General features: G+C 34.7%; 1 protein-coding gene across 4 annotated transcripts in view; it reads right to left on the minus strand.

The window, feature by feature from the left end:
- CNOT10 (CCR4-NOT transcription complex subunit 10) overlaps nt 1-17,063 on the minus strand; it is a 56,046-nt gene that overhangs the window by 15,441 nt on the left and 23,542 nt on the right. For 2 of the 4 annotated variants that reach the window (XM_019727736.3, XM_074312714.2), the window contains exons 9-13: nt 15,306-15,455; nt 13,989-14,191; nt 10,563-10,684; nt 8,974-9,150; nt 7,963-8,040 (exon numbers count right to left, since the gene is read on the minus strand). In XM_019727736.3, the coding sequence (XP_019583295.1) occupies nt 7,963-8,040; nt 8,974-9,150; nt 10,563-10,684; nt 13,989-14,191; nt 15,306-15,455 (730 nt within the window). Of the gene's footprint in view, nt 1-7,962; nt 8,044-8,973; nt 9,151-10,562; nt 10,685-13,988; nt 14,192-15,305; nt 15,456-17,063 lie in introns of all 4 variants that reach the window. The other 2 variants (XM_019727735.3, XM_074312713.2) reach the window with 1 other exon arrangement.

Genomic DNA, 17,063 nt, shown 5'->3' on the forward strand with positions numbered 1-17,063 from the left:
AAAAGCCCACATATTACATGATTCTATTCACATAAAAGTCTAAAACAGGAAAATCTATAGAGAAAGTAGATTAATTAGGACCGAGGCCGGGGGGCAAAGGAGTGACAGTCAAAAGGTACAGGGTTTCTTTCTGAGGTGATGAAAATGTTCTAAAGTTGACTGTAGTGGTGGTGGCACCTATCTGTGAATATACCAAAAACCACTAGTTGTACACTTTATAGCTCCATAAAACTGTTTTAAAAATAGAAGGTATCAGTAGACAGTCAATAAATGTTTGACTGTTTTAAAAAAATAAAACCTTAACAGTACACCCTTAAAATCAATCACGGTATAAGAAAATCATTATCTCCAAATGCATGCAACATTAATAATTAAATCAAAACATATGGCCAAAATATCAATCCTGTACAAGCGTTTACATTCTAAGATTCATTTGGACATCAGGCCTTTTAAAGACAAATATTTTTATGAAGAGCAATTCAGCTAAAATTTGTGGCATGTGAGGAAACTGGCATAGTATCAATATCACACATTTGTAGACAAAGTGTATCAACAAATACAAACACTTAAAACATAGCTCTAAAACCTCAGAGCAGCACTCTCCAACAGAAATACAACTGCAGCCATTAAGTGTAATTTTAAATTGTCTAGTAGGTACAATCAAAAAATGTCAAAAGAAACAGGCAAAATTAATTTATATATTTACATTAATCCAATATGTCAAAATATTTTAACATATAATCAATATAAAAATGACTGAAGTATTTTAAAATTTGGGGGGAAGAAGTTTTGAAATCCAGTATCACACACTTAAACAGCACACCTTATACCGGCCACATGTAATATGTTCAGCAGCCATGTGTGATGAATACATCTGGTACTGAAAACTGACTGCAGCCTTAGAATCTGAGAAATACATGTTCAATACAAGCAGAGGAATTTTCTTTTTTGGGGGGAAGGCGGTTTAAGAAACTCATTTTCAATGCCATGCCACCTCAGAAGTAATATGTAAAGGAAACTGACCATTTTTCAGTCATTAGTGGTTAAATTATATTTCTAAAAAGGATATATTTAGAATTGTACTAATTTTGTAAAATTTCAAAATACCTTAAAAATTTTAAGTGAGGTATAATTTATGTACATTAAAAGACATCATTTTAAGTGTACAATTTGATGAGTTTGAATATATACATGTAACCACCAACTTAAGATACAGAACATTTCTGTCACCTTAGAATGATTCCTTCGTTAATTCCTCAACCACTGTTCTGATTTCTATCGATATAAATTATTTTTGTATAGTTTTGCTTGTCACACAAATGGTATAAAGGAATTATACTGTATGTACCTTACACTAAGTGAAAGAAACACAAAATGAGATGCAAAACATGTTGACTTGGGTTCCTTTTTATAATTAACTAGGACCCTGACATATAGAGTGACCACAATTTAGTTATCCATTCTCCTATTAATGGATACCTGGGCTGTATCTAGGTTTTTCTCTCATGAGTAAAGCTGTTATGAAATTCTTATGTGGACAAGTTCTCATTTCTCTTGTGTGAATACCTAGAAATAAAACCACCTTTATTTTAAAAACTCAAAATCAGAGCACTTATTTAATTCAAGGCTGCAGAATACTCGCATGTGAATGAAACTGATGGCTTTGCAGAGCTCTGAGTGGTTCAGCAACTGAAGCAATATTCTAACAGTGTCATTATATAAAACACACACACATACACCTTTCATGATTCATTATATCAGTACCTCCAAGTTGATCTGAGCCTCAGACTTAAACTATTTAATTTCTGAGACATTTTCCTGATTTGGGGACAAATTTCTGTTTTAATTAGGAGAATATTTTTCTGAAACCTACCTTGATTTTAATACAGAATTTCCCAATCGCTTCAGGTGTCATATGCCTTCTGGAAACGTACTTGTAACCTGGTTAGAATGAATATTTTTTTGGCGCCACCTTCATTTATGTACACATGAAAAAAACTGAAAATACTCAAGAGGCTGTGAACCCATACCGTGAGAAGCGGCCATCAGAACAGTCATGATAATTTACTGCATATTAGTTATGCTGGAAATAGGAAATGAGGTTTTGCATCGGTGTCTTGGGTATTATAGAGCACACGGGGTCAAATATAATAGTCCATAAAAAGGAAACTATGTACTAACCACACATATTTCCAATCACATAAAAGAATTCAGGACAGAAACAGACGCAATTGCTATGAAGTCCCCAATCTTCAAAGAACCAATGTGCTCAGCGCCTTCCTTCTATAGGGGACAGCTGGCCCCTGCCACAGAGCTGCCCTTTAACACACCCAACAGCATTGTGAGCTTTTATAGCTTTAAAAATTACGACACAGCTCTTTTACGACTCCTTCCCCCTGCACCATTTGTCTCCACATCACCGTTGCTACTGTCTTGCATAGCACTTCTTTTTATAAACCTACCCTAAGGCTCCTTCCATCTTGTTCCATTTCCTTTCTCCCATCTGCTCCATAAGAAAAAAAGGTTAATATATACCAGCGAACCCATCTTTGCCTCACTTTATGATAATGGAATTCCCTATGGAGATCCTTTGCCCCTTTCCACAAAAATGGGGAAATAATTTTATTTTCTCTGAAACTCACCAATCTGCCTACTAGGACATGTGGAAAGCAAAGAGTTATGCCATGGAAAGTACAAAACTCTTTGAGAAGTTATGCCACGCTGCACATACCCTTCTCTTTAATGCCATTTTTCAGAATATCAAGTTAATTGACACAACTCTGCAGCTGTTCAACGATTATGGGATAATATACTTCTTAAATTGCATGCATAAATTAAGCAATCCTAAGATTAGTACTCATTCAAATACATCTGTAAAAATTAAATCAAGTTTAAAAATGGTTTCAAATACTTTCATTCATTAAGGATTCCCCTTAAAAATTGTGTAAAATGATGTCCGCTGCAGCATGATTTGTAACAGCAAAGACTGAAACATTATAAACAGCTAAATATAAAGGAATGTTACATAAATTATGCGATATTCATATAATGGGATTCTGTGCACCCATTAGAAAGAATGAATCAGAGATTTGTATCGATATCAAGCAATCTCTAAAGATATACAGTGTTATCCAATGGGAAAGTAAGGTACAGAACAGTGTGGACACTATGCGATTGCTAGTGTAATAGAAACCCCACCATAAATACATATGCTGGAATAGCCACAGGCAATCTCACCAGAAGAACATACAGAGGGTGCCAAAATAAAAAGGTATACACATTTTAAGAAAGGAAAAAACTGTTATTAAAATTGTAATACTCAGGCCGGTCCGGTGGCTCAGGCGGTTGGAGCTCCCTGCTCCTAACTCCAAAGGCTGCTGGTTTGATTACCACATGGGCCATTGGGCTCTCAACCACAAGGTTGCCAGTTCAATTCCTCGAGTCCCACAAGGGATGGTGGGAAGCGCCCCCTGCAACTAAGATTGAACACGGCATCTTGAGCTGAGCTGCCGCTGAGCTCCCAGGTGGCTCAGTTGGAGTGCATCCTCTCAACCACAAGGTTGCCGGTTCGACTCCCGCAAGGGGTGGTGGGCTGTGCCCCCTGCAACTAGAAAACGGCAACTGGATCTGGAGCTGAGCTGCGCCCTCCACAACTAAGACTGAAAGGACAACAGCTTGAAGCTGAACGCCACCCTCCACAACTAAGATTGAAAGGACAACAACTTGACTTGGAAAAAAGGCCTAGAAATGCACACTGTTCCTCAATAAAGTCCTGTTCCCCTTCCCCAATAAAATCTTTAAAAAATAAAATTGTGATACTCAATATATACCGGTAACAAAAGATGAATACAAGTCATGTGTATACATTTTTTTGGTACCCCCGGTGACAAAAAATGGTCAGTGGTTGTACGTCAGGGGAGAGGAAACAGAACTGGGATGCGACAAGATTTACTTTACACCATGTAACTTTTTGTGCTACAGTCACGCGCAGCTTAACACAGGGATATGTTCTGAGAAACGCATCGTCAGGCGATTTCGTTGTGTGACCATCACAGAGTACGCTTACACACACCTAGGTGGTACAACTTACTACACACCTAGGCTGTATGATACAGCCTGATCTCCTAGGCTACAAGCCTGTACAGCATGTTACTGTACAAAACAACTTGAGTGAGAATAAATCAAGCACAAGAGAAAATGATGCCATCAAGAGACACGGTAAACACAAGATGGAGGAGGCTGTTGCTGGCATAAAGTTTTACAGCAAGGTTTCTTTTTAAAGAAGTAGAAAGAGTACTCTAAAACAACGATAAAGAATACAATAAATACATAAACCAGTAACATAGTAGTTTTTTATCAAGTGTTACGTAGTATACATAATTGTATGTGCTGTATTTTTATACTATTGGCAGTGCAGATTTGTTTATACCAGCAGCACCACAGACATTTGAAAAATGCATTGTGCTACGATGTCACTAGGTGATAGGAATTTTTCAGCTCTATTATAACCTTATGGGACCACTGTATATATGCAGTCTGTGGTTGACTAAAATGTTATGTGGCACATGCCTGTACTTGGATTTTTACCATATAAAATTACCTATGAAAATATATGAACCCTTAAATAAATATGAAGTGTTGCTGGCTCCATAAACAGAGACATCTCTAGAAAACATTAGGCACACTGGGGGAATGGTATATTTTTTGGCAAGTTAAAGCAAGCATTTTCCCAAATATTATCCTGGCTGAGCTTTACAATCCACCTCTTCCTCATCAGCTCACTTTATACCAAATACAGTTTAACTTTACTTAATCTGCTTTGTTTTTATATGTTTCCAGTCAGGACAAAAATTTAGTATTTTAGTTATATGGGTGAAATTTGATTGCTTTGTAAAAACTAAGTTTTATTTCACTCAACAGCAATATTCTTCTGTATATTTTGTTTTTGCCATTGTTTCACTGGTAATTTGTCATTACTTTTATTTTCTTGCTATCTTATGACTCACTCATATAAGAAATAAGAATTCAAGAAATTTTAATATAACTGAGAATAACTGAAAAAAAAAAAATTACCTGTGTCATTTGAGAAACCAAAACCCTACTTTCAAAATCTTAAATGATCAACTCCTCATTTCTAACTAAATTTGAGATTTACGATTTTCCTCTACATAATAAGATTACTACTTTCTTCCTGACAATAGTATACTGTGGGGATATGGATGGATGCACACCCACCCACCCAAGATACAGATGGTATTACTGCAAAGTGGGAATTTATGGTATACTTTGACAGAATAAAATAAAACGAATAAAAAGTTGCTGCTTTGTTGAGCAGGATGCTTGGAGCCCTGAGCTCACTGACAGCAGTGCCCTGCCATGAACACACAGATCTGACAATACATGATCCGAAAACGGCACATCTGCTGGCCAGTCTTTCCTCCAAAGACATTCGGTATGTAAGGAGGGGTATCACTAATATTAATAAAATATCTTCATTTTTAAAAAACCAGAAAAATCAGATATCCAATAAAAAAATAAGTATTAGCTATCCCACCATTCAGGGATAACTACTATAAAGGTTTTGATATAGATCCCTCCAGATTTTTTTTTAATGCAAACAGAAGTATACATGCTGTTTTATAAAAATGTAATTTTAAACTGCTTAGACATAAAATCTTAGCATTTTATAGTTGTCCCATGCTTTTTCGAAAGTTAATCAAAAATTAATCGATGGACTATATGATGAAAAATTATACAATATAAAGATAGATCCATAACTTATTTGCTTATATAAACTAAATTCGATTTAGATTGGTGGTTGTTACAGTGTGACAGTGAAAGTGTTAGATGAAAACATGGACAAATTATTTTTAAAATCTTAGAGGCAAGAAGGACTTTCTTCTAAACACTTAATGAAGTGGAAAAAAAAGTAAAGGAAATGATAAGGGCCAATTTTCTTAATACCATGTTTCCCCGAAAATAAGACCTAGCCAGACAATTAGCTCTAACGTGTCATTTGGAGCAAAAATTAATATGTAAGACCCGGGTATAGTATAGTATAATATAATATATAAAATTAATATAATACCAGGTGTAATATAATATAATATAATATAATATAATATAATATAATATAATATAATATAATATAATATAATACCGGGTATACTATAATATAATATAATATATTGGGTCTTACATTAATTTTTGCTCCAAAAGACGCATTAGAGCTGATTATCGGGCTAGGTCTTATTTTCAGGGAAACACGGTATATAAGAACTCTGATAAAAATGAAAAGGGTGAAAAACCCAATATGAAAATATTAGATTCTACAAACAGAGGTTCACAGAAAAAGAAATACAGGTGATCAATAAACTATGGCATCAGAATGAGTACCTTGAGCAGACCGAGAGAAACGCGAAATTTTAAAGTGAGGTCATTTTCTACTTATAAGGGTCAAAAATCACCACAAGAAGAAAAGACATTCTAAATCTCACCACCTAATAACTAACCTACTAACTAATATCATTTTCTCCTAAGCTTTTGCCATCTGCTTTTGAGAGCAGTGCTTTTCCTTTTACCTCTGATTCCCCTGCACCTCCCACAGGACTAGCACTAATGTTTGTGAATAAATGAAATGTTTTCCAAAAGTAATGCATCAGTTTGTAATGTTACCAGCAAAATATATAAACATTTTAACTGTACTCTTGTCACTCTTTTGCAACTTAATAGGCTTAAAAACGTAAGAAATAATGGCTTGTTCTTTTCATTTTAATTTGCAGTTCTAGTATTGAAATAATTCTTAAAAGTAATGCTTTTTTTAATGATACTTAAATAGTTACTTTAATGATACTTAATAGTTACTTTTGGAACTATTAAGCATAGTTACAAAAACTGTATGAATAATGGCCAAAAATATCCAATTTGTTGAAAGATAAATTTATAGACTTAAAAGGTCAACCTACACCATGAAAGATTAAAAACAAAATCAGACTTAGACTCATCATACTCTAACTGCTGAAAAACAAAGAGAGACAATTTATCTTGAAGAGGGAAAAATGTCACCTACATATTCTAATCAGAAACAATGGCTGCCAGAAGATAATGCAGTGACATCTTGAAACAGCAGACTGAAAGGGGAAGAAAAAAACCCCACTACCAACCTAGAATCTGTATTCAGTGAAACTATCCTCCAAAAATGAAGATGAAATAAAGACAATTCTAGATTAAAAAACAAAAAAACCCCAAAAACCTAGCAAAACAAGACCTGTACTGTAAGAAATGCTGAAGGGAGCTCTTTAAACTGAAGGGAAACGATACCTTATGGAAACTAAAATCATCAGGAAATGGTAATTATGTGGTAAACATAAAAGACTACTGTGTTCCTTTTAATTTCTTTAACATACACAAGACCGTTCAAAGTAACAATAATGGGGCATATAATGTGCATAGATAAAAATATAACTTACTCAAACTGACAGAAATGAAATAAAAAATCTGAATAGCACACATTTATTGAGGAATTTGAATTCATTAAAAAAGAAATTTCCCACAAAGAAAATCCCTAGGCCAGATGGTTTCACTGGTGAATCTATCAAACATTTGAGGAAGAAGTACTATTTATCTTATACAAACTCTTTCAGAAAACAGAGGAAGAAGCACTTCCCAACCCATTTATATGTTCAACATAACCTTGAAACCAAAACCTTACCAAAGACATAAGGAAAGTGTGGACCAACCTTCCTTGTGAACTTAGAAGCAAATATTCCTAACAAAATATTAACAAATCGAATCCAATTAATTTGTAAAAAATACATTCTGACTAGTGGTGTTTGTCACAAGATTGAAAAGTTGGCTTCACATTTGACATTAATGTAATTTATAATATTAACAGAAGATAGATTAAAAACAATGTGCTTATTTCAACAGATGCAATGCAAATCATTTTGTTTAGATACTCACTTTAAGTTTTCTAATTCCTGTTTTCTTAGTGGAGAAGAAGGTGGAGCTGGAATGAATTTATCTCCATCATGGCTTTTACTGCTAAATAAAGACAGACTCTTAATTATGAAGAGCAACAGTAAACACTTAAATGTAGAATTTTGTTTCCCTATTCCCATACCCATGCAATTTTTTCTGACAAAGGAGCAAAAGAGCCAAAACAATGAAAGATGCTCATAACTTGGTATCACTAACATGTTAAAGTTATATATATTCTTTCCCCCAGTACCAACACTGCTTTTAAAAACCTCTAAATGAAAACACTATCTTTACTATAGAGAGAAAACCACTCCAAGATTTTTACACATTTCTCATTCTTCTGATTGCCTTTTATCAATTACAGTAACACATAACCCCTTGGTAAAGAAGAAAAAGTTCCACAATTTTGTTTCAAATTTTCTATATTAAACACATATTTCTATTATAATCAAGAAAAAATGCTGAGATGGGAGACTTGAGTTTAAAGGGGCCATGTGTAAAAAGAACTTCCTATATATAAAATAGTGTTTGTTTCATTTATTACTAGATAAGATCTCTCAATTTCTATAGATTTGTATAATATTTTATACTAGAAGACTACAGATATTCTAGAGGTTAGTGGTTTATAGTATAGGAGAAAAGGCAAAGGATAATAACAAATGAGAAGCTTTGGGATTCAAGTATTTACTTTAGTAAAAGTAAAATTATGCTGTCTCTGATAGCAACAAAAGATTTCCTGCAACTATTCCTCCTGTTAATGAAAAGCTGTTACTTTCCCCTTTCCTTGTTTCAAGGTTCTCTTCTGGCTTAGCCTTCACCTATTTTTCTCTTTCACAAATACTTAAACATTCATACTTTCCTTTCTGATTATTCAAAATAGAGAATTTTGGCCATTCAGGCTGAAGATTTCAGAGATTCCCCCAAAGGACAAGGAGGCCTGCTAACAAAGTCCTTCCCACTGAGGTCCCATGGGAAGTTTCACTGCTCTCATACCTGCAAGTTTCACTGCTCTCACTGCTCTCAGTATTCCCACCTAGCTGCGTACTGTTCTTAGACCCATTTTCCTGCTTTGGATCTTGCTGTTCTTCAGGTAACAGCAACAAGGCATTTCTCAGACAAATGGCTGCAAACTCCATACTGGCTACTGGGATGGCTGAAGACTGTCCGTCACTTAAAAGAACAAAACCAAATTAGCTAATAACATGAAAATGAATAATATTTTTCTATCATCACAAATAAAGTACAAGTGTAAATGAACACTTACACTTGTTCAAGTGTACTTGTGTACACTTACACAAGTACAAGTGTAAATGAAAACTGTGCTCTGTGTGCTAGGCAGACATTTTAATATAAGCACTTATAAGAGAATGCTAAAAACCCAAATCCCAAATATTATGCATAAGGTGTAAAAAGTATCGATTGCACGTATATACATTATACACATGTACGTAGCAATGGGACCAAGGACGGGGAAGGTTATCTGTAATATCAATGTTAATGTAACAGAGGACTTATAAACAACAAAAAATGTAATGAGTGCCAGGACAGGTATAATAAGAATTGGAAACAAGGGAAGAAAGCAGATTTTCATATTTGAGGCTTGCTTTGGTCGATTTTTTACTTTAAAAAATGCCTTTATTTTTTGTTTTGAAAAAGCAGCATTATCTAGTCTTATACTTTTGTTGAGATTTTATATAACTTTTTATTGGTTTGATATATCAAACGGAGTCAGCTTTATTAGAAAAACAACAAAAATATGAAAATTAGTAACAATTTTGAAATTGTAGAAAAGTGATGCTTTATCTGGTCTTAAAAAAAAAATCTGCATTATAGTTGAAATAAATTAGGACCAAAATATTGTGTGCCAGATACTATTTAGAAATTTTGGAAAAACTATAGATGGTAGTGAACAATTTTTATTTTTTAGAAAGGAAGAAAGAGCAGTAAATTTTTTACAAAGCCTACTACTTCAGAAATAATGACAACTCCAAATTGGAATCCTTATACAGGATAAAAATGTTCATATTTAAAAATTGTCCAACTGAAGGTTCTTACATGTAACAGCTTTACTTAGCTTTGGATGCTTTATGTACTACCGCATTTCCCCTAAAATACAACCGAGCTGGACCATCAGCTCTAATGCGTCTTTCGGAGCAAAAATTATTATAAGACCTGGTCTTATAGTAAGATTGTCCAGCTAGGTCTTATTTTCGGGGAAACACGGTAGTCCTTTTTTCTGCTAATACTGAGAATTCGCTTTAGGGACTATGAGAAAATACCTAAATGAAAAGTAACAATGATAAACTATAATCAGAAAACATCAAGATGCCCTCTTCTGGACATTCTGAATAACGGCACTGACTGGACCAAGGTTTCTTAGGCCAACAATTTCAGCACCCATGGATGTAATAAACCAAAATCACATGTCGGATAACAATCACTATGGACCTATGCTGAAATAACAATAAAACCTAGTTACAAAGTAGCTCCTCCTATGAAATAAGTCTTAAGCATATTTTTATACATAACAACATTATGTGAAAGGGTTAAGTGTATGTACGTTCTCTTTGAGGAATACTTACTTATATACAGTGTTCTGTATGGACTGTGATGCCAGAACTATTTTACGATGATAGCCTTGACCGACAATAGACTGCACAATTCCTTTTTTACTTGGAAGACCTTTAGTTTCTTGCTCAGAAGTCTATAAAATACAAATAATTTCCAATTAAGTTAATGGAATTATAAAATGGGGTAAGGAAAATGCACCAATACCTTTCCAGTTACTCTGAGAGAGTTCTTAAGCTCCATCAATGTGGATAATAAAGGAAATACATGATAAAGGAAATATATTCAGCATTAAAGAGTACATAGGGCTGAAAGTCTGACATGTGCTGTATTTTATGAATATGTGGTAATTCTAATGAAAAAGGTAATTTAAGAATTTAAGATTGACTCAAGCATTTATTCAGAACTATTTTTTAGAACATTCTACACCCCAGGCACCATGCTGCATATTACAGGCATTTTGACACCAGAGTAAAGAAAATAAAAGAGCCATAAAAACACAGTGAAAAAGGGAAGCAGCTCCACTTCTGAAAACACAGATCTTTTCCTTTTTAATTGAAAGTATTTATTAAATTGTCAACAACATATAAACTCTAACAAGCTACATATGTTAAGATTTACATGGGCACAATTTTGCCTTCTAGGAAATTAAAATCCCCAAACTTTGTAAACATTAAACTAAAAAGAGTAAAAGCTATGTGTGTGTGTGTACACGCAGAGAGTTAGTTTTAGGGTATTTCACTAAGATACATTATCTTGTTATAGGAACTTGATGGGGCCATTTATCTTCCCCCTCCAACTATCTGCCTCTGATTTACCTGCAGGTGGAATCTCAACTAGTTATTTTACAAAGTCATCCAGATTCTCCTACATAGGAACAAACTGGAGCCAGTGCATTAAGAGCCCTGCAAAAAGTCCTTCTTAAACAGCGTTTATTGCACTGCAACTTAGTGCTCACTAACGTAACTTTATTATGGTTGTGTTTCTATGTATGACTTAATAAAACAAGGATTCACTGTATATTCATTTTTAAATATATATATATAACTTAATGCTTAAAAATACAGTAAAACCGTTCTGCTGGGAACCAATTTTGTGTCAAGGAGGCAGCCATGCATTATTAATGAAAAATAAGAAAAAGTAGATATTCTGAATCATTATTGGAAGGACTTCCATTCCAACTTCTTTTCCTAGTGGTGGTGATAAGTTTATAAGGATTCATCCATACTCTCTTCGCTGACCCTTAAGGCTATGCAAGCTGACAAGATGGCTAGCTCTGGCGATGCAACAGATGAAAACATTGATGCAATGGAATTAAAAATCCACGATAATAAACCATGCATTTAATAATACACCAATAACCAGATAGTGTGCCAGATCAGTCTTAATGTAAAAGAATCATATATAATTAAAAGTTATTATGTTATAGTGCCTTGGCAGTAATAGCACTAACAAATCTGACTTTTAGAACTCAAAAAAATAAATGGTACATTTTATGTGTTTTTGTAAAAATGTATTTATTTTTTTTTTTATTGGGGATGTTGGAGAACAGTGTTTCTCCAGGGCCCATCAGCTCCAAGTCCAGTCGCCGTTTTCAATCTTAGTTGCAGGGGGTGCCGCCCACCATCCCATGCACGAATTGAATGGGCAACCTTCTTATTAAGAGCGCAAGCTCTAACTAAGTGAGCCATCCAGCCTCCCCTTTGTGTTTTTTTAATAGCCTTCTCTTAAATTGGTTAAATACTCCCCCTACAATTAAGCCTATGTTTTCTATAATGTAGAAATATTATAGATATTTTCTCACACATTAGACAGTACCCTGGTATGCATAAGTCCTGCTTCTGCCAAAAGATGTCTGAAGCAACATGTACCAGGTAAACAGGACAAAATGATCTCCTTAGCATCACCAATTTAACAATCAAGTTGCTTCTCTTAATTCAAAAACAAAGTTATTTCTCAGGTTACAAACTGCTTTGTTCAGCATCCCTTCTGTGGTGACTAAATAAGTTTTATAGAATTTTATTTGGAGTTTATTATTTTTCCGATTGGGATTTTGCTCTGATTTTATTTCAAGAGTGCTTTGGGGTTGTTTTCACTGTCCTTTAGGTCACCTCAGATCATTTTTAGAAGGAAGAGAATACACAAAGACAGACGATGAGTACTTAAGGCAAATTTCCGCTCGCAGCACAGACTGTGAGTGTTCCAGTACCCACCAAGGCACGGCACTAAGTCATCTTTACACATATTTCAAAAATTACAAATTTAGAACTTTGTAGGAAGAAAATGGGCGGAGTATGTCCTTGTAACAATATCCACAGAACAAAGACAATCCTCAAAGTACTATTTCTAAAAATTAGTAATGTAAAAAGAAAATACTAAACCTTACTGTATGTCTCTACTCCCAGGAAAATGTAATTCCCTGGATTCTAATAACTGTACAAAATCAAGGCCTCCAACACTTACACTCATGAATGGATTAAAGAGAATAGCAAGTCCTAGAGATCCTTTTATTTTACAAAAGTATAGTTTCTGCCTAGAGTTGTTTGTTGGTTAATTTAACAATTATTAAATAGGAACGTTGTCCTGTAAAAGGAAACGCACAATGGAATAAATCATTAAAACCTTTCAAAAACAACACTCATCTCTTTAGGCAGTGGTGTACTCAAACCGCCAGGCAAACATACTTCTTTACACCCTTTAGTTCTTGCAGTTGTGTCTCAGTTAGTGCTGTTTAGCAGCAGGAGCAGAGCTCCTTGTAGGCATCTTGTATCACCTGTGGCTGGTAATGCCAGGCAAAATTTCATGCTATACCTTCCCAATCTCCACACACCTGAAGAGCACAGCAAGGGTAGGGGGTGGGTAGGAAACGGGGTGATACCGGACATCTGGTAATTCTGATACAACTTGTCTTTCCCCTACCTCCCACTGACCACCCCTCCCTCACTTTAGATATAAAAGGCTTCCACCCACTGCCATTTGGAGATAATCTAGGCACGGACACTGATGTGAACGGCCCTGTGGACAAGCGCGTGTCAGGCAAACGGCCTGGTAATCATGAACTCTAAACCATCTACTGACTCAAAAGGAAAGCCCCAGGCACTGAAGGAAATGCAGTTGTTTCCATGCTCACTAGATAGATGGCATGGCCCCAGCAGACCCCTGTCCCAACAGATATGACCTTCTTATTGGCTTCAATTCTTTAATGTGACTTCTGATACATGGTGCCATGCTTATCAAGAACCAGAATATTAACAAACGACTTTATAAACCTGAACTTTTTATCCAACTGTTAAAGAAACAAAGATTATAAATTCCCTGAGAGTTAAAAAGGGGATGAGGTCTTGTACGCTTCCAAGTATTTTTTTTTTTTTTTGCTTTCCATGTAACAGTGGGGGTGGGAGAGGAGGGTGGATTCAAAAAGATACCCAGGCAGCACTCACCCCCTTATTGGCAGCAATGCAGCACTCAGCCAGACGCAGCCAGAGGCGGGGATTTGCATGATAAACCTGAACCGCCTCAATCAGGCACTCGAAGGCAGCAAGAGGCCTTCCAATGTGAAGAAGCTGAATTCCACAGTTATACAGCAGCTCGTACCGCTTGTTGGTTAATAATGTACACATGGGCCTTCCTGAAAATTTTTTGCCTAATGATAACATTAGATGAGAATAAATCATTAGACTTAAAAATAAGTTACACTGAAAACATTTATTCCACTAAGTACTTAAACACTACCTTGTTTAATACCAATGACTCCAATGTGAAGTTTAATAGCTCTCACCAATGATGGTTGCCAGCCCAACCCCACAAATATCCTCCAGTCACTGCAGTTGCCTGTGCTAGAGGGGCCAGAGATGTCTCTTCTCATTTGCCAACAAATGAGAAGCTCCTCAGGCAACAATGTTGCAGGAAGGCAAAGGGAAGAGATAGGACCCACTGTCACTCCTCAGAACCTTACCCCGCCTTTCCACATTTTTAGAGCCTGTAAGAAGATTCCACTCTTTTTACTTTCAGTTTGGTTAATCAATTTATCATCATGTGCTTTTTCTTAACCAGAACTATTTAATTATTGTTAGGGTGTTAGGGAACTTGACTATGGAGATAAAAATTAATGTCCTATACCTATGACATCTACTACTTACTCACTCACTTATTCAAAGTTTCACAATCCATAATAACATAAGACTACTTGTGATTTTGGATACATTTTAGTCAATTAAATAGTTTATTTATTTATTTTAAAAACCTAAATGATTGCTTGATTTTAAGCATTTCGGATCAAGGATCTACATAATATGAAAACTAAAGGAACAAATTTCAGGAATTTGCTTCAAGATTGTCAGGTGCTGTCAACAGCACCACATGTGAAACCCCGAAAAGAAGCTATAAAAACAACAAAAACAAATTGTAGGGGCAAAGGGAGTTCTCCTGAATTATTAAAATACTTAGTGGAAAAAAAAAAAAAAAAAGAAGCTATCATAAAACTAGTTTGGCACAGTCAAGAAATCTTAGCACAATATTTTGGTTTTTAACATTACTATATGGGATTCCTGATTTTCAAATCCATGAAAAAGTGATTTAAATTTATTTTATAATTACTCTATCTACTAAACCCCCCCCCGGGTCAAACCTGTTGGGGAGCATCAGAGTTAACTGTACATAGGTACGCATGGCATGCATTTTGACCAGACGCTTGCTCCTTTAAATCACACTTTGCCTCAAGTAGTAAACTCCAAACTGTCCCCTAGCCAAGGGCATACCTGGATCAGTGCTACCTGCACTGAGCTGTGCACAGACATTGTCATTCTCCTGCAGAGCCTTTTTAAAGTAGAAAATTCCCAAATTGTGCTTGCTCATGGCAAAATGGATACAACCAAGATTATTCCAGAACATGCAGCGCAAGCATTCACCTGAGAAAAACACATTTGTCCACAAATTTTATTGTTGGTGTACATCATACAAGAATTAGGCTTATGTGGCATGAGTTAATTCTACGAGCAATTCCACTTAGTCCCTATAGAACAGTTTACAAGGCATTTGAAATTTACGAAACACCTAAAAATTTTGTAAACTCTCTTTCCTTTTAAAATCTTTTATTAAAGGTGATAAACCAACCCTGCACAATGACTTGATTAGCCTTCTTGGTATTTTTTTAATTTTTAATAACCGTAGGCAAGATAAAAAACGCAAAACCAAAAATATGAGTAAATATACATGTATTGCATCCACATAACAAAATACTATGTAGAAACTGGAAAGAATGAAGTTAAGTATATATGGAAATAGTGAAACTATATTAAATGAAGAATATGAGAGCAGGATATATAAAATCCAGGTTTTGCCTGTTAAACTGTAAGTCTCACCTGTTCTTTTAGTTCACACTTTAAACATCACGATGGCAAAGCATCTATCGTGTTTGTTGGGCATTTGTAGTTCTTATCCTGTACACTGTCCCTTTGTTTTTTACACATTTAAAAATTTGGTTACAGATGTTTTTCCATTGGTTACCTGTCATAGAAACCTTCTGTAACATCTGTTTCAAATATTTCCCCCACTGCCAGTTTGTCATCTGTCTTGTGACTTTGTAAATGTATGTGTGTATATTTATGTTTTTAATCATAAAAAATTTTATATTTTCATGTGGTCAAATTTAGTAATCTTTTCTAAGTGCTATGGTTCTTGGATTTGGATAATGTTTAATCAAGGCTTCCCCACCACAAAATTAAAATATTCATCTAAGTTTTCTTTTGTTGCTTTTATGATTTTTTTTTTTTTTTTTACATTTTAATCCTTCATCTCCTTGGATTTTATTTTGGTGTAATGAAAGCAATCTAAGCTTTAGTTTCCTTTTTCTAAATGATTTCTCAAACATTCTAAAACAATTTACTGCTAGTCCATCATCTTTCCCTCAATGATATAAAATGTATGACTAGATTGACAAAATTTATAATTAGGACATTCAACTCTTAATACTGAAAACTAAAGGTTGGCTTTTGATATATTTTAAAATTAAGCAATGATAATATTTTAAGAAGATAAAAACTATGCTTAGGAAAAAAGATAACAGGAAACACACTAAAATATTTAAAGGAGGTTGCTTCTGAATAGTGAACGATTTAAAAAAAATGCTATCCTACATCTTCTCTAATATTTTATCAGCAACCAAACTAAACTTTATATATGGGAAGGAAATTCAAAATTTTAAAATTAGTAAATATGAAAAAGTCAATATATAAAATACACAACTATTATACAAAAATCTTTCCCATTAGATTATCATAACTGTTGAATAGTCAACTACATGTCCTGCTCCTGACACCAAATTTAGAGATTGCCAATATCAATTCTGAAATCTGTGTCAAGGCAATCCTAAAATTTTCTCAAAGCTGTTCAGAGAGATCGTTTCAGTGTTTGGGTGTTTGTGGGCCTCTGAAGGGAAGCCATGACAATAACGAAATCAAAAATTAAAATTTAGTAGAATTAGAAATGGGTACTCAGAACAAATGGATACCCAAGAG

This window comes from Rhinolophus sinicus, chromosome 5 (genome assembly GCF_057876585.1).
Source record: "Rhinolophus sinicus isolate RSI-liver-muscle chromosome 5, RSI-T2T, whole genome shotgun sequence".
Lineage (NCBI taxonomy): Eukaryota > Metazoa > Chordata > Mammalia > Chiroptera > Rhinolophidae > Rhinolophus > Rhinolophus sinicus.